This window comes from Takifugu rubripes, chromosome 3 (assembly GCF_901000725.2).
Source record: "Takifugu rubripes chromosome 3, fTakRub1.2, whole genome shotgun sequence".
Lineage (NCBI taxonomy): Eukaryota > Metazoa > Chordata > Actinopteri > Tetraodontiformes > Tetraodontidae > Takifugu > Takifugu rubripes.
The window spans coordinates 13,169,329-13,189,296 of NC_042287.1; the positions used below are offsets into that span (position 1 = coordinate 13,169,329).

Genomic DNA, 19,968 nt, shown 5'->3' on the forward strand with positions numbered 1-19,968 from the left:
CTGACACAGCGACTCTGCTGGGGGGGGGATGACACTCCATCATGCAAGTAATTAAATAAAACAGGAGGGGCGGCTCATCATAGTGCCAGTGGTGCTAACAAAACTGCTGCTCAAACCAGGCCACATATGGCTGGAGGTGTGAGCAGAGGACGGTGAAGGTGTCCTCACTGGTTTGTCCTTGGTTTGTTGCTGCAGCAACTGTAACAAGCCTCAGAAGAGATTTGAGATGACTTCCAATCAGAAACGGGGGTTAATAGAAGCTTCAATAGCGCATTTCTATATTTTATATATGTACAAATACATGGCAAATATAGGTAGTGAGGTTATGTGTTAAGTCACAAAACATTACAGACAATAACAATAGTAATAACAGTTTAACAGCTTAATTCACACAGAGATGAGCTGACAGTTAAGAGGAGCAACTGTGAGCCGAGGATGAAAGTCAGGGAAGGTTGTAGGAAAACAGTCGGTGCTTGAAACATCCTTAAGAATGTCTGAAGTAGAGGCGGTGTGGACTTTTGAGGGTCAATCCCTCCAGAGGGCGGAGACACTCCGAGCTCTGTCTCCAAATGTGCGGATCAAGAGCAGGCCAGTGTTAGAGGACTGAAGGATCTGGGATGGGATTGGGTGTTTGGTTGAAGGAGGTCAGAGAGATACTGAGGAACACAGACATTGACTCAGGGCTTTGAAGGGTCAGGAAGTCTAGCAGCAGTGTCCTGGGGCCACGTTTGGCAGCATGAAGAGGCTGAAGAGGAGGGAGTCCAAGCACAGGGCCTTGGGGTGCACCTTGTTTGACTGAGGCTGGTTGGGATTGGGAATTTTCAATAATGACAGACAAGATTCAAAGAGGTTTGTGAGTGGAACACTGAGCAGGACGGGTGGAGAACTCAAAATAGTGTAGCAGTTCTACACTTGACAGAGCCTGCAGGTAATGTTAATGTGAATTTTAATGTTAATGTTCCTCATCAAGCTCGATGGTTCATTTATGGTGTGCTTCCTACGCTGCCGCCGAACGACTCATTAATTTATGAGTTACTCCAAATCACCATTTGTTGCTCTTAGCATGCATGAGATGATATCAGGTGCCCTCTTGTCATTATTTAAACCTCCATTCAGCTTGTTCATGATGTTTTAGATGATCCGTGTTATAGATTCTCTACCGTTTTATAACTTCATGTGTTCAGTGTGCCAGAATAATTGAGCATGTGGGATATGGCATCAAATATTAACATGGGCAAAATGTTTTAGATTTGAGGTCATTCGGAGAGCTGTTGGCGATAGAACTCCACTGAAAGAGCTCATGGCATTCTGTTAACCAGACTTCAGATCGTGAGAAGAATCTCAATTAGTTCCAATAAGCACTTCACCTCTGATAGGATGATCCGTCTTTTTGTGCAATCGGAACCATTTCAGCCAGTGAATACGTTGCAATCACTGCCTGATGTAGCGTTTCTGCAGTGTTGTATAATCTACTGAGCCTCAATCATGCACCTCCAGATGATTTGATTAAATGTCACGCCACGTCTTTGGAGCGTCTGTCTCATTCCCTCCTAAAAATGATGGCTGAAAATAGTTGAATTATTCTGTTTTGTCTGTGGTGACACAACCCTCCATCCAGAACTTCTCTGTGTTGAGCAGAAAGCAGGCTAGATGTCACATCCTGACAACCACGGCCCTGTTTGATAAAGTTGCTGTTGGCCCAAACACAGAACGGGCATGAGGAAACCGTTTCTTTGCAAGAAAGAGGAAGTGGGTTAGGTTGGTCCCTGCATAGATGCAAATGTGCATCAGCCCATCTGAATCATGTCGGAAGCTGTGTCGGAGGGGAGAACGTCAGCAGCTGCAGTGGCGGCGGCAGCTTTTTGCGTTAGCTTCAGCACAAAACTGGCTCTACCAAATTTGGTTTTGTGTCGGTTCTGGGATTGTTACAGCAAACAGGATCAAATTTAACTAGTAATTAAGAATCAGGGAGATAACCTAATGTCTTTTAGTTGAAAAAAAGCAGTTTCGCAGCAGCTGACTCCAGTTTTTGGAGCTCCTCCCAGTCCCTTAGCGGCTGCTGGAAAGAAGGGATTGTCTTTCAGGTGTTGCATTGGAATTGCAGCTAATTTGATTTCGACCTCTATTCATTCTTAATTAATTACATGTCAAAACGAAGGGACAACACTGGAATGAGATGCTATCAGGTGCTGGAATTGTGTCAAAGAATGAGCCTGAGTGCAGAGACAAAACTCTTTAGTTTGATTACAGCAACGCTGATGGAAAGCTGTGCCCTCACAACATAACGATGCTGCGTGCCAAGAAATAAATAAACTGCGCTGGGAACTCATTAAACTGTTGTTCATAACTGATGTCACTGACGATATGTGCACTCCAGGTCTAAAAAAACAACAGCTAAGGAATCATGTTGCACAAGTGAGATGAGGAAGGACGAAGCTCATCATTCGGATGCATCCGCTTGCAGACGACCTTGTACGAGGGGTTTGATGAGCAGAATGATGAGCAGGGGCTTAATTACTGTAACAGCGTATTGTAGCTCCTATGTAAGGTGCGTCAGAGGTGCAGGATCACGCTGAGGACGATTACAGCACGACTCCAGATTGCGTCTCAATACAGACGAGGAGAGAGGTGGTACAATGGATTTCAATTTAATTAAAAATGATCGACTGTGAGGCTGATCGACACAACACAATGAAGTATCTAAGAGGCGTATGAAGGCTGTCCATTGAAAACAGACTAGACTCAAAGCCAGAGATTTCTGCAGGTCTTGTTTGACAGAACTGCTCTTGGTTTAGTTTCTCACATCAACCGAAGGGCAAGGCTGATGGTCAGTGGCTTTGATAAATATAGCCATTAACTGAAGCCTTGACACAACTCTGCAGGACTCAGAATTGAAAGCACAACGGAGCGGCACCTGTGCATGCGAGAGAAAAGGAAGAAGGAAGGCTTCCTGTTACAAGATAAACACAAGCTATTGTTACGCACCTCTGCTTCATTGGGGGGAAAATGGTGCAACATTAGCCACATCAAGACAGACTTGGAGGTAAATTCAGTGAAAGTTTACCCGCAGATGTCTCTATCTCTGAACCCTCCCTCAGTTGGCATCTTCTCTGTCCATGGTTGATTTGCGTTTGCCAAAAAATGATGGAAAAACAAGTGTAATGACTGTAAAACAGAGAAAAAACACAGGGAAAAGTTGATGGAAACAAGGCCTAGACCTTACCTTACCTTACCTGGCCTTCTTTCCCACTCACACACACATACACAGACACACTGAAATCATCATTATTTGACCACCCAAACCCTTTCTCTGATCATTTTTACCTTTCTTCCCAAGTTTGCTCTTTTCTTTTCCAAAGCTCCACACACAGCATGTCTCCCAGATCAGACTGTGACAGCAGTAATGAGGAGACCTCCGGCAGTGCCGCCAGTGTTCCATCCTTCATGCTGAGATGCTGGTTCCAGTGCTCTTCTCACAGTTCCAGCTGGCTACATCCAAGCAGCACAGCAGGCGATGAGACCTGACCAAGGATGAAGGCCGTCAAACCTGCAGCTTCCACAGATTCACACACATTCACACAATGTGTCTACACAGACACGTTTTACGTCATTATTATGCAATTAAAAGAATGAAAAGTGACATTTATTATACACCAGTGTGAATAAACATGGACATTTGGGAATTCTCTTTCTGTTTGGCCTGCAAATTTTAATTTTTATCATCTTTCACTGTAGTTTATTTAAAAGTCTTATTCTAGCCTATGGCGTTGTTGCATTGTATAAACCAGCAGATCAAACCATCCTATAATGTTCAAACTTGTTAGCAAATATGAAAAAAGTGACAACACCATAACGTGCCAAAGCAGCAACCACACAGGCAAAACTATTCTCCCCCGATCCTCTCACATCGCCATCTTAATAAATAAAGTGGAGAAACTACTCCTGCGGAGTGGAAAACAGAAGTTTGGACAAAGATGCATCGAATGGATCACAACAGCTCGTTTATTGATATGCATGATTGCTTTTCCACTTCGGACAATCCATCTTTTAAACACTCAATGCTGACTCTGCTCACTTACAGTACGACAAGAATGAATTCTGGAGCGTAAAAATAGGGAGGAGGGGGGCCAAGATTTCATAGCACAGTACATAAATATGAGCAAGTTCACATGCACAGACACTTTTTTATAGACTTTTTTTTTTTTTTGCTATGTTTGTGTTAAAGGCTGGTGCTTGTTGGAGCGCGCTTGGTGGGCAGAGTAACCATGTTTACGGTACAGTACTTGGTTTCCATCACATCACCAAAGGGAGAAAAGCGGGCAAACAGCTGCGATAGAGGATTTATTTAGACTGCGTAGGGGGTGATTCTGCGGCGGCGGGTCGGAGCTGAAGCCACGTGATCCTGGACTTGCTGTGCGCTGCCATCGCGCTGAGAGAGGGGAAACGTGATGGGCCACTCAGATTAGAGCTCTCAGTCCACAGGCATTGACAGTTCTTATCTTTATAGCAGAGAATACGAGTGTGAGAGGGTCAGTACTGATGGGAAGGGGGGGCAACAGTGGGAGCATCAGGTGGCCAGCCACAATCATTCACATCTTTTTAAGTTAAATGTTTTTTTTTCATACATCGCACTATACATAATGTACAACACGCACCAAACTGCCACTCTGTTCCCAGCTGGAGTGAGGAGGATGCTAAGATTCAATATATACAAACAAAAGAGGGCTTTCACACACACACACACACACACACACACACACACACACACACACACACACACACACACACACACACACACACACGCACGCACGCACACACATGGGCACGTACAATTTAATGCTTCACAACACAGTTTTATACTGTACGAGAAACTTCACCTTTAAAAAAACACAAACATAATACAGGAACCTTCTTCAGCTATATTACAAATAAAAGTTTTAGACATCTCCGGCTGTTAAAACGCAAAGAAATGAACCACCCTAATCGTTGTGTGGTCCGAAGGAGGGAGACGTTAAGTAGCCATGAGGATCGACGTCGTATGAGGAACAGTTCAGAGGGGAGAACATAAAAGTGCCAAGGTAAAGTGAATTCAAGTAATGTGTGCTCTTTACACAGGAGAGTGAGGAGGGGACAGTCCCGTGGCTCTAAACCTGGCCACTACTGGCTCTTCCTGTGTTCAGTCTGGCTCGCCGGCACGTCTGAGGATGTCTCCCCCCGCGAGGCTCTGGACAGGAGGTCCAACCACTTGGACTGATGTTCGGCATCCTGGGCACTTAGGAGCAAAGTCTGCTGGGCGTGACTGAGACGCAGCCCGTGTTTGCCCTCTGGCTTCTCACCCGACGACGGCGGGATCACGCTCACCTCGAACCCCGGCAGGGGTACCACCCGCGCCCCTTTGGAATCCTGACCCAATCAAAACACAGCAGAAAGAATGTTTTTAACAAATGCGTCCCACTCTAATGCAAGTAAAATTGACTGATCTCATATTAAAACACATCCAAGCAGCAGAGGATAAGTTGAGAATGTTTCTATCCCACCCCCCCTCCTTTATTTGTCTGTGTAAAATCAGGGAACGCTCATCCAGCTCCCATTAATCCTAATCTTTGAAATGGAAGCTTTCTGCAGCTGGAATGGGATATTAGGCTTGGAAATAAAACCAGGCTGGATTTTTAACAGGCCAACTTCCCGTCTGTGCTGTTCGCTGGGAAAGACAAGAGGATCAGCCTCCGGAAAGAGCTTTTGAGCCGAGGCAGTGGTGGATACACAGCGGCTAAGATGTGCGTCTGCGGCTAGCTCTCCTAGAGCCACAATTTCAGAGATTTGTGCCAATCTGAACGTGGCGCAAAGGTCGGAGTGAGGGTGATCATACTGGTGGAACGGGTCAAGTGAAGGACCTTTTGAGTGTACTTAAAGACAGCTGTTGTGTAAAGGCACTCTGCAGCATTCCAGCATTAGATCAGGAGTAGTTTCACCTGTCCACTGCTCTGCAGGTACAGCACCAGCGGCTCTGTCCTGGTCACAGCAGCCCACATCCTGGTCCAGGTCTTTCCTTTCTCCTGAATGTGAAGTTGGCCACAGAGGAGGCAGTTCTCTGCCGTCAGAGACATTTGCCTCTAAAATGAGAGAAGTAGAAGAAGTCAGCCAACATACATCTGGTTCAATCCTAATTTCCTCCAGACAAATACACCCTAATCCAATTTTCCGGCGCCGCATTGATATTTTTCGTTGAGATTATTTATATTAGCTGGTCGTTAAAAATTCACCAGTGTGTTAATCTGGAGATTTGATTACAAGCTGACAGGGCAGAGCTTAGCGGAACATTACGTAATGACAATGTAGGACAGGGACAGATTTGCACGTGGACAGGTGTCAGACACGCTCCTGTACTTTGTCCAACCCCCATGAGCGGCCTGCAGCGCCCCCCTGTGGCGACTCGTCTCTTGAGTAATTTGAGTAAATCCATCAGAATCACAAGACGGTTCAAATATACTGGATGCTGCATCGTGAGAGGGGCTGTACTGCGCAGTCGTAATGATCGTCTCAGACGGGAGAGAGACACTTGAAGTTCGCAGACAGTTTAGTCAGCTTACACCGGTCCTCCAAAAGTTCATCACCTGATTATCATATTAGCTTTCAATGATAGATTAGTCCATATGTCAGAGTGTGTCGGTGCTAACCCGTATGCATGTCTGCATCCTGTGTATTCTCAGTTTCACTCTCTTGTGTCGCGTTGTTCTAAAACACGTAATTTTTTTAGTTAAAGATTAAAGTAAAAAATATGTACCACAATAGTGTATATAGCACAGAAGAAGGTTACATGTATATTATCCAAACTAATTATCAAATGTGAACTACATTTACTCTCGTGCAGTTGCTCATAATCTCTAACATTTTTATATAGAGGGAAAATATTTGTTGCAAGCGTGTTGTAGAGTTTAATATACCTTAAAATGATAGCGAACTATTTGAAAAACAGCATTTGACAGTCTCACGAGGACTGGTAACAGGAATCTCCTCAGGTTCTGACTGATATAAATTGACGTTTCTCTGTTGGTCCACATTACCTCGGGCACAGCTTTCCTCTTCTGCTCGTTTACGCCGAGGTTCTCCAGGCTGAGACTTGCTTCGAAGCACTCGGGGCAAACCCGGCTGGTCTTGTTGTCCAAGGTCTTTGAACACTTTGCACAGATGGCCTGCAGGACAGAGATTTTAACCGGGTAAGTTAGTGAAAATGAAACAGCCCCCTGTTCCCAGACCTGCCCGCGTCCCAGCCGGTGCTCACCGCTCCGCAGGACTTGCAGTGATGTTTGCGCTTGGTGAAGTTGAAGCTCTCGTTGCAGCCTTTGCACGTTTGCTTCTCTTTGTCCTTTTTCCTGGAACTTTTCTGGGAGGGGGGGAATCAAATAAACATGAGTTTAACACAAGCTTAGAAATCCGATCACACAGAAATAAACACCTACTCTCCTAAAATAAATAACAGATGGAGACGGCAATGCAGACGGGTAGATTTCTCTTATAAATCAAATTCATGTCATTTAGAGGAGTAAGTGAGAGCACTTTTGTGGTTTAGTATTAAAGTAAACATATTTTCACCACCTTTTGCTACTCATTTTCTTCAGTTATGGTTGAAATTTGAGTATAGTGTGGACAAAGTTGCCGACGTGACTGTTTATTTTCAAAGAAGATGTGAAGTTAAACTGGATTATGAAATCACTAAACTTAAAAAGATGACCATAAAGGCTCTCCTGGGCTCTGTGATGGTAAGATTTATTATCAGAGTTAAAACGTACCCTTTCATGCAGTCTTTCACCATCGGAATCGACAGAGGGGCTGCCCCACGGACCCTAAAGAGAGGTGAGAAACACAGTGAGCTTTTGGCTGCAGTTACACACCCCCGTCGCTAGGTGCCAGTCAGTGCTTTCTGATGCGCTTTCAGCTGCAGACAGTCAGCCCAAAGTGGGTCAAAGCAGATCCATAAGAGTTTTGTATACACTTAGACTTCAGCCTTCCCTATTAGGTCATGACAGAGAGTCCTGCCGGGGGAGCCTCCCAGACGCTACGTCTGCAAGTGTCAGCCATGAAAAGAGCTTCTTTATGTGTGATTTGTGCGTACGATACGGCCACAGCCATAGATGGAGAGCTGTTCGGGGACATCCGAACGTGAGCGTGATGAACTCATGTGATGAACCGCTGGCCTGCCATGAGTCAGTGAACAACACGCCACCAACTGGCTGATCACGCCGGCTAGTGGCGAGACTAACCGGTGAGTCCGGGATGTGGTCTTCTTCCCTGGAGAAGGAGCTGTTGAAAGCCTTGTTGAACGTCTCGCTGTTCTGCTTGTGCCGTTCGATAGTGGCCAGGATCACCTACGGGTGAGCACAGATTTAGGAGGTTAGTTTTTTCTTTCCTGAGCTGATTACACACTCTACCAAAGGCCCACATCAACACTTCCTGCCCCCCTCTTCTGCCCGTGAAAGAGTTTAATCAGCTTTACTCCGATATAATGGGCTAAAGAATCTGTAATGAGGGGCTTTATTAAAGAATGCATTGTAATTCATAAAGCAACTCAACGAGTGTTGGGAGGAAATCTTTGCTAATTCTGTCATAAAAGCGAACTAGCGAGGGCATGTCTGTGCACATGTGAGCATGCATCTGTGCACGTGTGTGGGATCCTTGCCTGAATCCAGTCTTCTTTCTCTTCAGCTGTCCTGTAACACAGATGAAACTTGTTTGACATGCTAGCAACCATGTGCCATAAAGTGGTATGTGAACTCCACATCCAAATGACTATTTTGCATAGCTAATTCTAGGTCAAGCTAAGCAAATTATGACCAAACTTGAGTAAAAACAATGACTAAAATGTGACGATAAACTGTCAACAACCAAATGCATCGTTCAGCTACGGGTATAAAATGGGATGTCACATGTAATTCAATAACTATCTCTGATGGAAGGTGTCAGTTTACACCCATCTGTTCATTCACTTCATTCTTCCGTGAATGGTTGGGTCACTGATTACACACAGACTACTGGGATAAACAGAAAGGTACTACAGGAAGAGCTCTGAAGTTTCTTTCAATCTTATTTTAAATATGAGCCACACCCCACAGTTCTAAAATCAAATCTTTGTTGGTCCATTTTTCCTGTTCACTGAACTTTTTTTCCCCTGATTTATTTTTGAATTCCTTTTTATATTATCTCTACCTGGCTTGTAGCTCCAGTGAGCGTTGCTTGCCAATGATGGCAAATGTGTGAGGAAGGTTCTGTTTGACATTCTCCTGCACCTCCATGCCAGCGATGTCGATCCTCTCTCTGACGCTGAACTTCTGACCCATCAGCCGTAGTTTAGGCACGCAGTATAGCACCATGTTGTTGAACTAGAAGGCAGGTGTGAAAATGCCCCATAAAATAAGCTGTGGGAAACACCCCAACAGGATGATTTTCTTCTAAAGAATTGCGACTTCTCACCAGGTAGAGGTATCGGTCTTGTGCTGTTCCATTTTTGGCTGACATCTTCTTGATGTGTCCCTCTTTGATGAGTTCATTGGCTGGGTTAACAATGTCCTCCTCTCCCCCAAGTCTTTCATAAACCTCCAGCAGTTTGTGCATCTTCTCCTAGAATTGAACAGATCGGACAGAAAAAGACGGGCGGGCTGAGATTAACGGGGCAGCTGTCGTCATTATGAACGGCAGAACACGGAAGCATTTAATACTTTTGCTCATGAAATGGCACAAATTGTGGAAGATCCTGCTGAAACGGCCAGATGGGGGAAACAGACACAGAAAACGGGTGCTACAAAGTCAAGCCACGAAACTTGAAAGCAGGAAACGGCAACTTCCTGTCTGTACCAACTCGGAGCGTTTGCTCCGTCACAGACGCTTGCAGCAACGCTGACGATACAGCATCGGCAACCGTCTGATTGGGCAACGCTGAGCTCCGCTTAGAAAGGTCAGGAAGATTTCCGAGCAGAGGAGAGACACCTAGGACCATCGTCCTTCTTACCATTTTCCGGATTGCTGCGTTGGAATGGTTGGCTGCAGTGGAGATCAGCTCCAGAGCCTCTGCAATGCACGCAAACACACACACACACACACACACACAACGATGTAAACGTGTCACCACAAACACACAGAAGTCTGTATAACAATAGTTATAATATATGGTCATGATCTACATGAAAAGGTGCATTGTTCCAGGATATCTAGGGCTCTTCTGTTGAGACCTACATACAGGCTAGATGCCGAATGAGTGGAGAAGAATGGATGTTAAGCAGCAGGAAGTCCAGTCCAAAGAATGCTGACCTTTAGATTTTTTTAATCTGGCAGCCACCGACCGGCTATAGTCTGGAGCTCATAAGTAGCCGCTGCCATTAAAAAAAAAACAGTTTTTGGATTTTAATGTTCAGCAGAAGCTCCTCCACATCTCTGGAATGTGAATCTGGCCTCCCTTCAGCTCTTTTCAAGGACTATTTTGTCTGGAAGTCATGTCTAATTATTCGTTTTGAATGAACGACAGCTCTCACACTCACAGCAGAGGTTTAATCCAGCCTCGTCATCTCGATTAGACGGCGTCATCTCAGCTGTCATTTCTGATTCTGCTTTATTCTATGCGGCTGGGTTCATCCGCCGACCGAGACAAAAGATTTTTACAGGCTAGAGTGCCCTTCCCTCCCCAAAACACACACCTCCAAGTAGCAGCAATGCCGATTAAAAGAATTAAATCTGCAGAAATTCTCACTTTCTGCATCTTTTCGGTCCAGAGCGTCCTCAGGCAGCTTCTTCAGGTAGTCTCTGAGCAGCAGCTCATAGCGAGGAATTCTCTGAACAGGTTCCAGCATGTGATGCTGCAGCGTCAGGTTCCCGCACACTTCCTGTTTCTGGTGGTTCCGAGGACAAAAGTGGCGACAGGTGGATGAAATCGCGGAGGGTGCGTTTGTGGCGATGCAGCCTGATGAAGCGGAGACCTACCTGTATGTTCTGGACAACGCTCTTGAACTGCGAGGACCTCTGTGTCCAGGTGTTGACCAGGTCCATGGCCCGGTCAAAGTTCTTCACGTATTCACCGTACATCTTCATGAACGGAGCCAGTTTCTGCAGGATGTCTCCGATCCGAGGGTTGGAGTCCCTGCAGCCGATGCAGAGAACAAACAGTTTACAGCAACACACCCAATAATGGAAATCCTGGTCTTCTTCCAGCTAGATTTAAAAAAAAAAATAGCAATGATTGTATTTTAATGTGGTCCGACTAATCATGTAATAGGATTAATGAGTGAGAATAAAGCTCTCCTGAGGGGTCATTATCTGTGGATGAGGCTGAAGTCGGCATAAAAACGAGCACATAATGGGCACATTTCCTGCTGACTCCGACACAAGCTGTCCCTCTGCACCTCTGACACCGCCCTGCTGGGCCTGAACTGAACACCTCGCTGCCTCACATCCTCGCCTTCGGCGTTCCTTTCTCACCATTCTCCAGTGATGCGCGTTTTGAGCTCAGGCAGCAGGAACTTGTCATGGAAGCAGTAGATGGAGGAGATGTTGGAGAAGATGCCCGTGATGACGTCCTGAGGGATCCCAGCCTCTGTGAGCTTAGTGCAAAATACCTGCGGAGACCACACGCTTTAATGATTAATGTGATTTAATAGGATGCGCACCCAAAAACACACAGGTTCTGCCCTGTAAACACCCATAACTGTGGAATTTGTAAATGCCAAACCCCTTGATAACAAGTGTTTACAAATGAGATGAATCAGACGAGTGTAGGACGCTTGACTCACAGGATGTTATTGGGTTAACAAGATAAATGTGACGGTAAATGGCTGATTTTGTTGTTGCTGACATGTGTGTGTTATGCACATCTCAATATCAGAAGTTTCAGGTAAAAATGTAGGATTAGGCATTATTTGTTTTTACACCCATCCAGTTAAAATATGTGTATAATAAGCTGTTACTATGTCAGCCTAATAATCACATAATAACCAACAATTTATTCAAGGGTAACTCGATTAGGACTCTGTCAATCCAGACAGATCGAGTTAATTCTTTATTGATGGTAATCATCAATCTCATCTTGTAAGACACCGACCTTGAAATCAAATATATCCTGACAAACAACCACGTCACCCATCATCACTTCCATCATCTATCACCCTCTGACAGACTGTCACTGCCAGGGTAGAAACCAGCATTGTGCCAGAGCGGCGGGGAAAACAGGAAGTTAGCCGTGACAGTCTGTTTTCAATAGTAAATAGACTATCGCTGCCCTGTAAGAGGACAACTGCGTGTCTCCTGCACCACACGCACTTATCAAAGAGGAAGAAGGCAAAACCGCTGAGGCAACTTGCCAGAAACAGGAGTGGACACAGAGGAAAGTTCGAGATGGGTGTGAAATTCATTAATATGGGTTGTAAAAAAAAAAAAAAACTTACCCCGCTAACTAAAAAAACCCTTAATAATCTGAGGACAGTTTCTTAAATGTTCGTTGCAACGAGCTGCACTACATTAAATCAAATCATGGTTCCAGTAATTAGCATGTGCTGTTTGTTTGCTGTTTATCGACCCTGGGAGAGACTCCCAAAGGAATTTATCCTGAACCCACAATCACCTGAGACCAGAGGAAAAAGGGGTCACATATTTTCCCCCAGAACCAGACAACAAAATATCCACCTGCTTTTGAGTATTTGGCAAAAACATATCAAAATGAATGGTTTTTAAGTGTTTGATTTTGATGAGGACATTTATTGTTTTTTTTTCAAAGGTTCCTAACTACAACCCAGATAAATCACAAAAACACACAGCTTTAATCTGTATGTGTGTGTTGGGTGCCGCACACACACGGCACAGTTGCATTAATTCTGCATAAATATCCAGTGGTACATACATATTAGAGACGGGCACAGACACCCAGCTGCGACCACACTGCTCTGAGTAATCCCGTCAGCAGAGGACGGGCCGTTGGCCCGTGCTGGTTTTAATCCAGCTCAGCCCTGATCTCAATTGCTAAAACCTCTGGCACATACAGGAAATTGAAATGCCGAGCACAGGCGACGGACAAATTGTCACAGCGCCATGAGGGACAGAAGGGGCGCCTGCGGGGGCCCGACGTTACCTGGTCGAGGAGGTTGAGCCTCTTGATGTACGCCTCTTCTGTGTGGAGGAGCTCCTTGGTGATGTTCAGGAGCTTCTGTGCCTCTGAACACTGGAGGACAGCATTGGGAGAACAGGGATCAGTCGGGATGAAGACAGAGCTCTCACTCCAACACAACATCTGAGATGGCACAATCACAGTTTCAACCACAACCAAACAAGACTGAGCTCTAAATTCCTGCAGTGAAATAGTTCATTACATTAATTGGAATTGTCCGAATGTAGAACATCATTGAACCCAAAAACTGGACGATATTGAAGTTCTTTTACATTCACTTTTCTTTCGCTGTGTCCGACGCTCTGTCTCAAAGGGGTAAATAATCAGGTCAGGTGCTTCGTGTTGAATTTGTGTGTCTTTGACTGCAGCCACGCGGGACAATTAAGCGTAAGGAGAGATGTTCCTCCAGAAGATCATCTCAGGGTTGCGGAAACATTCAAGCTGACCTGGCAGCAGATGTCTCTGGCACGAGCACTTCCCCGTTAGCCTCTCTGGACACAGCGGGAGGTCGGCTTTAAGAGAATCTAGTTACTAATTCCTGCAACAGTGAAAGCATTTGCTTGCAAAGATTGAAGAACCTTAAAAAAAAAGAAGCTAGCACTTAAAAGAAAAAAAGAACCCAAGAGTCTATTTCAAAACCACATCCTCTCTGACAAGACTGTCATTACAGCTATCAACATGTCAGCTGTTCTGTCGCAAATATTCAGAGGTGCCTACATGCCAGTGTTCCCTTCCTCTGCAGCAGTCCTGCAGCCAGGAAGCAGTGGAGACAGGAGATACCCCCCAACACACACACACACACACACACACACACACACACACACACACACACACACCTCCACTCCTCGTCCCAGGGGCGTGGGCAGTCAGCGGTGGCTTTGTGATTGCATGTTCACATTACATTGGTGAGAGCTCAGTTTTATAACGTTGGAACAATGCTGAGAGCAGCATCTTCTGCTCACAACTGTGACAGCGGTAAAAAAAAAAAAACCTCATAAAAAAAACCTCCTGGTTTATTTTAGGACCCGGGTCTAAGATGCAGGAAGCATTAGCAGATATCAGCCACCAGGAAGAGAACAGATCAGTGTTGTTTTCAATCAATAGTCAAAGTGATGCAAGGTGCAGGGGGGTGAAAGTGAAGCACAGTGGAGGGTAGACGGCTGTCTCGGGCACTTTTATCTGGCAAAAGCTCCCGTTACAGCTGTTGGGCAGGAATTCTTCTATTTCTAAATGAGCATCGAGACGCTCTTCCACAGAAAGCGGCAACGAAACAATATAGCTGCATCTAAAGTCTCATGTTCGTTGAAGACGTTCACTCGGTCTGAGGTAATATTAGACGCAAGCTCCGATTTTCCACCGAATGAGAGACGGCGTGTCTGGGATGGAGCTTCTAAACCTGGAGAATAGGCGCTGTTAAAAATAGGAGATAAGATGGATTCAAAAACACTGTTGTCATGAATATTCTCTGCTGACAGGTTGGTCAAAGGAAAATTTCCAACATTGGATTTGTGTTGAGGTTATGGTTATGGGGCAGGACCGAGGACTGCATTGTGTCAGGGCTGCGAGAGTCCTCACAGAGATAGCACAAACATGGCTGAAGGTGAGTGACAGTACTCACTTTGTGCGCCTCCGAGTGTGTGTCTGTCAGGTATCCCGTCTGCGCGTCTGTCAGAGAGTGTATTTCCCCACTGCTTCCTTCATCCAAGTCACTGTCCTCGTCCTGCGTCGAGTCCCGCTTGTGACCCAGGGTCACGCAGCAGGACACACTCTCCGTTTCCGTCACGCTGTCGTAATGATCCTCTTCGTCTATGGCGTCCTCATTGGGGAACACCTCCCCTTCAGCGGTGCAAGACGGGCTGTCGATGCCGCTGTCCCGGTTCGGGATCTTCCCGTTTTGATCTGATGAGTCCTGATTGTCCAACAGGTTGTGGGAGGAGCCGTCCTCAGGCTCTATGTCGTCCAGGCAACGGCCACTGTTAGTCATCTCATCCTCGGCACTGTCGTCTATGTGCATGGACGCTAGCCGGGAAAGTTCGGGCACATCATCGACGTGTTCTGAGGTGGCAAGTGCAAGTTTTTCCACAGGGGAAGGGTCTCCAGCCACCTTCGCAGCGGCCTCCTGGCTGCAGGAGCTGATGTCAGACGTCGTGTCCATCCTCAGACACAAGTGGAGCTGGGACCGTGGGAGAACCCCCAGGATTGGAACCCTGACAACACAGCAAACCAGTTACATGAGGACCAAATGTTGCTTCTCGTTTTGACTCAAGCCGACGGGCACTCGGGCACTCCCCCACCATCACCTGGATAAGAAGTTGATCAATTCCACACTCAAATTCCATTTGAACCCGTGCACAGGCCTCATCAGCTGCTTTTATATGATTACAACAAACCTAGAGACTGGTCCAGAATGAGGATCCACACCAAAACTCTCACAGAATCACCCATGTGCTGTACCAAACCAAACCTGTGTCTAACGATAGTTTAGGGTAACATAAAATCACACAGGCAAGTCATAAGATATGAAATTACCTTGAATTCTCGAACCTCTCGATGAGAAGCCCCACCTTCTGAGCCTCCTTCTGCGGCTGTGCGACCGGGCCAGGAGCGGTCAGGCTGGGCTTGGGTTTCGGTGGAGGAGGGGGAGCCGGCAGAGGTCTGGAAGGTGCTGGAGGTATCCTCTTAGGTTTCTTGTCTTGCCCAAGGGCGAGTAGGTGGGCAGGTTTAGGGGGCACTAGAGTTGAGGAAATCCACAAGGTGCAAAAACAGCGGAAAAAAGAGTTTGAGCAAATTGAAACCGCATTATTCAGGTGACGCGTCTGAACCTGAGCGGAGAAGCCTCCATGCCTGCCTTCATGTGTGCAGCCTGTCTCCTTTAAAGTCAATTTAAGCTAGAGCTCCAAAATCAGGAAAAGGGAGACAAAAACACGTATGGTAGGAGTGAACCAGCATGACCAACGCGCGGCTGAGCTTCAGTGATTAGACAACTTCCTTATTTCAGAACAGGATACTGAGACGAGCGTGTGCGTAAGTGTGGTTCCAGTTTTTTTTCTCTCCTTTTTTTTTTAGAACGCGACTAACAAAGCTGCACAGAAGCATTGGTGCATGTCGTTCACACACGTTGCGCACAGATCAGTTGGTATATTCTCATTATGGCTCTTCTACAAAATGTACAGATCACAACCACGTTCTCTAATTATCAGCAAACTTTTAAAAACCTTCTGTGATTTTAATGACATTGGAATCATTCATATGTTATAGTTGACATGTATATGGATCCTCAAGGATTGAATCCATTACGCTTGAAAACAATCCATATTTAAAAAATGGCCCCAAGAGACATTGAAACCAGCAGCCCCTGAAGGCTGTGGTGTGTGAATGGCAGTCAGTATGTGACGGGATAGTCTCACATGTCATCAGACAGACTGCATCAGGAGTATCTTACCTTGAGGTTTCTGTGCGATTGGTGGTCTGGGAGAGGCGGAGGGCTGCGGCCGAGGTTTGATGGCAGGCCGGTCGTGACATGGTCTGCCGGTCGGGCTTTTCTTCACCGGCCGAGGGGAACACAGGTAGTCGACAGGTGCGCACTGGTACGGGAGGTCTGTGGAGGAGAGTTGCAGGAAAAGGACGGGGTCAGGTTAGCGATGTAATGAGCTCGGGCTAAACGCTGGTCCACAACCCAGCTGGAGTCCTGCTGCACAGATGAAGTGATAATACAGCAGGAGAGTGACCTTGAGCTCAGCATGTTGCTCCCAGACAGAGAGGGGGGGGGGGGGGGGGGGGGGGGGGAATCAGGAGAAGAGAACTGATGCTGATACCCAACCAGAGGTAGGTGACCCGTTGGGTTCTCTTGTGCTCACCTGGAATTATTGTGTCTGACTGGCCGGCTCTACTGTACTTATCTCTGTATGTAAACTGACTGTGTGAGTGAACAGTCAAATCTAGATTCTATAGTACCGGTGTTGTAAAAAAGCATGAAAACGAAAGTGAAAATGCCCGACTCTAGGAACAAAGTACAACTACACAGCAATGGGGGCATTTTTTTGTCTCAGAATGGCACTGAGCTCCCCGACTGCGATGTAATCTGTCGTTTTTTGTTGTTTTTTTTGTCACGCTGCCGGAAATAGATGGAGAGGTCAGTCTGCGTTCGGTCCCGTCACGCTTCGTAATACACTGTTGGCTTCCCCACCCCGTCAACACCAGAGCAGAGGAGACAAATGAGGCCGTGTCTCCCTCCACTGTATTTTATATCGTTTCTGACTATTATCTGACCCCCAGTAGCCACAGAAATGTTGTTTGATAGTATCATCGATACAGGAGGGGTCTCGTGACTGAAGCGCTGTATAATCAAAAGGCATGTGCTTTCGCCAAAGAGCTGCCTTGTGAAGAACTTGATGACCCAAGACAGGCTGGGGTCAGTCCTGGGAAAAACAAACACCGGCAGAGGATAACGGCCCGTTGACTGCTGCCTATGGAAACCATTTTTTTTCTTCCTTGTCTAAAACTTTCACAAACCGGTCACTGGTAAACTAAGAAATCCATTATAACTTTACATTTTCCAAGCTAATACAACGTTTCTACAGCAAGTTCTCACAAAGGATCGGGTGGAAGAGCCTTACCTTGACTCCAACGCGGTTGTTTCACATATCCAAGGTCCAAAGAACAGAAGGAAATTATCTCTTACGCAGCAAACTGAAGTTAAATCCAAAACAAAGCCTGCCCTCCCAGGTTACCAAAGTCCGCATGTGCAGTTGAGATGACTATATTGTAAACACACACTCACACACTCACCCACGCACACACACATGCACACACCTATCCTTTCCCAGGCGTGTTACAGACGCTGCACCCGTCTTTTTTAGTTGCCAAACCTGATCCGGCGACTTCCTCACAGGGCCAAAAAGCAACAACAAGAATCTGCGTCTGTATCTGTATCCTCTCCCAGCCACGATGTCAGCAATGAAACTGTGAATCCTGATTGACCGATACTGTGGACAGTAGGTGACTCTAATCAGCCTTTCGTGGCACAGGATCACACAAATATGATGTCATGGACTAAGTATAAAAGGGAAAATTCCAGACGGGACAGCAGTGTCACCACCACATCCTTTTGCCAGCAATCTTTAACCACAATTATTCAGGATACACCAATTTAACGACAGGTGAAGAAAAGCTCCTCTGTGCGACGTACAACCACGGCTGTGATGTAGGTCTTTATTCAGAAGAATGCTTCGAGAACCAGAACGACCACATTACAGCATAGCTGTAAAGTGCTGCGTACCATACTTATAAAAAAAAAATTTAGACAATTTTAGGGACTTGACAGACATGCTTGAAAAGTGCATGACCCCATAACACTGGTTAAACTGCAATGCTGTCATAGGAGACAGTTATCCTCTGGAATGTCCCTCTGAATGTCCCTCTGATGTCACAAACAACAATGGACGTCCACTGTATGTTTCAGCAATGACAGCGAGATGGGACGATGAGGTCCACATAAGTTGGGCCGTCCTATGAAACACAGAGTGCCCCCCCCCCCTCCTTTTCATGACGAAAAAACCGTAAATGTTGAATTAGCCGAAATAAGCGCTGCCTTTTTGCATGTGCAATGAAATAAAACATGATATTTAATTATTTTTTAAAAGCACAATCTTGGCCACCTGTCAGTCACCATCAGCCTGAGGTGACCCCGTGGAGTCATCATTACCCATGATCCCTTGAGTGCAGTCCTCCTGCCCTATTACTGTCTGGTAGACTGATCACCCCGACGCTGCAGGGTCTTCCCAGTCAGGCAGCCAGTCAATCAGGTTTCCTGGAGCTGCACACCATTCCCGACTGGGACCAAACTGACAACCCAGGTCCCGTCACTTCAACCCCCCCCCAAACCCCCCAACTCCTCACCAGGAGCTGGTAGAGACCCAACATTATTCTGTTTAATGGCATCTCATTATTTCAGTAATGGCCTCAGATTTCCCAGAACGTCCGACTACATCGGACCCCTCGGTCCACCAGTCTGTGCTCGCTCAGAAAATGATTGATTTGTTCTGTCTAGTCTATTACTTTAAAGGTTTGAACCTAATGTGCAACTGAGCCAAAATGCACATTTGTTTCAGTATATGTGATGATTTATTTTTATGTATTTTGTGACTCGAAACTCTAAAATCCACATAAGTGGGTGTGTCATGTTTATAGTACTTCTGGTGTAATTTGACATAAACATAGCGTAAGACACAAATAACAACAACAAAAATTAAATTAATTACATGCAACACCCAACACAGGTTTCGATAGTGTACTTGAAACTATGAATACAACAATTTTGACAAAATCTACACAATAATCAAGACTGCAACACAACAAAAACAACAAAACACATCACGTGGATAAAAGGCAGATGGACAGACGGGTAGCATTAACACACAAAGTACCGTTCGCATCAGCGCTAACACCCACCGCTTTAATTTAAAAAAAAAAAAAAAGACATTCAGTAATAGCTGTCTTAATATCACTGTAATGTACAACTTCAGCTTCCAGCAAACAACGTAAGCTCACATAAAGCAGACAGGCAGTAGATGAGAACTTAGTCAATTCTACTGTTTGTATTTTTGAAACAAGAAGTGTCACAGTGGATTGTCACACCTCTGGGATGTCACATTCACAAATTGAATGCCTCAGTGACCCTACAGTACTTTCAAGGCTCCAGGCTGACTGTTCCTCAAACAAGGGTTGCTCGGGGACGCTCTACCTAGCAGAGCAAAAATGAGTTTCAGTGAGAGAGCTGGTCCAGGACAAAGTGAAGCAGATCCATGAATCTCTCATTTGGAGCCGGT

The 19,968-nt window shown here is 45.8% G+C and overlaps 1 protein-coding gene across 1 annotated transcript in view; it reads right to left on the minus strand.

Annotated features, from left to right (window-relative positions):
• Positions 1 to 3,983: 3,983 nt before the first annotated feature.
• The window catches only part of fgd (faciogenital dysplasia), a 33,466-nt gene continuing 17,481 nt past the window's right edge, over positions 3,984 to 19,968 (minus strand). The window contains exons 2-18 of the mRNA XM_011602576.2: positions 16,584 to 16,739; positions 15,671 to 15,872; positions 14,760 to 15,348; positions 13,106 to 13,195; positions 11,464 to 11,600; positions 10,969 to 11,125; positions 10,739 to 10,877; positions 10,004 to 10,062; positions 9,469 to 9,615; positions 9,205 to 9,377; positions 8,678 to 8,708; positions 8,262 to 8,366; positions 7,791 to 7,844; positions 7,283 to 7,384; positions 7,065 to 7,193; positions 5,973 to 6,113; positions 3,984 to 5,403 (exon numbers count right to left, since the gene is read on the minus strand). Coding sequence (XP_011600878.1) covers positions 5,158 to 5,403; positions 5,973 to 6,113; positions 7,065 to 7,193; positions 7,283 to 7,384; positions 7,791 to 7,844; positions 8,262 to 8,366; positions 8,678 to 8,708; positions 9,205 to 9,377; positions 9,469 to 9,615; positions 10,004 to 10,062; positions 10,739 to 10,877; positions 10,969 to 11,125; positions 11,464 to 11,600; positions 13,106 to 13,195; positions 14,760 to 15,348; positions 15,671 to 15,872; positions 16,584 to 16,739 — 2,657 coding nt within the window. The 3' untranslated portion in view covers positions 3,984 to 5,157. The remainder of the gene's footprint in view (positions 5,404 to 5,972; positions 6,114 to 7,064; positions 7,194 to 7,282; positions 7,385 to 7,790; positions 7,845 to 8,261; positions 8,367 to 8,677; positions 8,709 to 9,204; positions 9,378 to 9,468; positions 9,616 to 10,003; positions 10,063 to 10,738; positions 10,878 to 10,968; positions 11,126 to 11,463; positions 11,601 to 13,105; positions 13,196 to 14,759; positions 15,349 to 15,670; positions 15,873 to 16,583; positions 16,740 to 19,968) is intronic.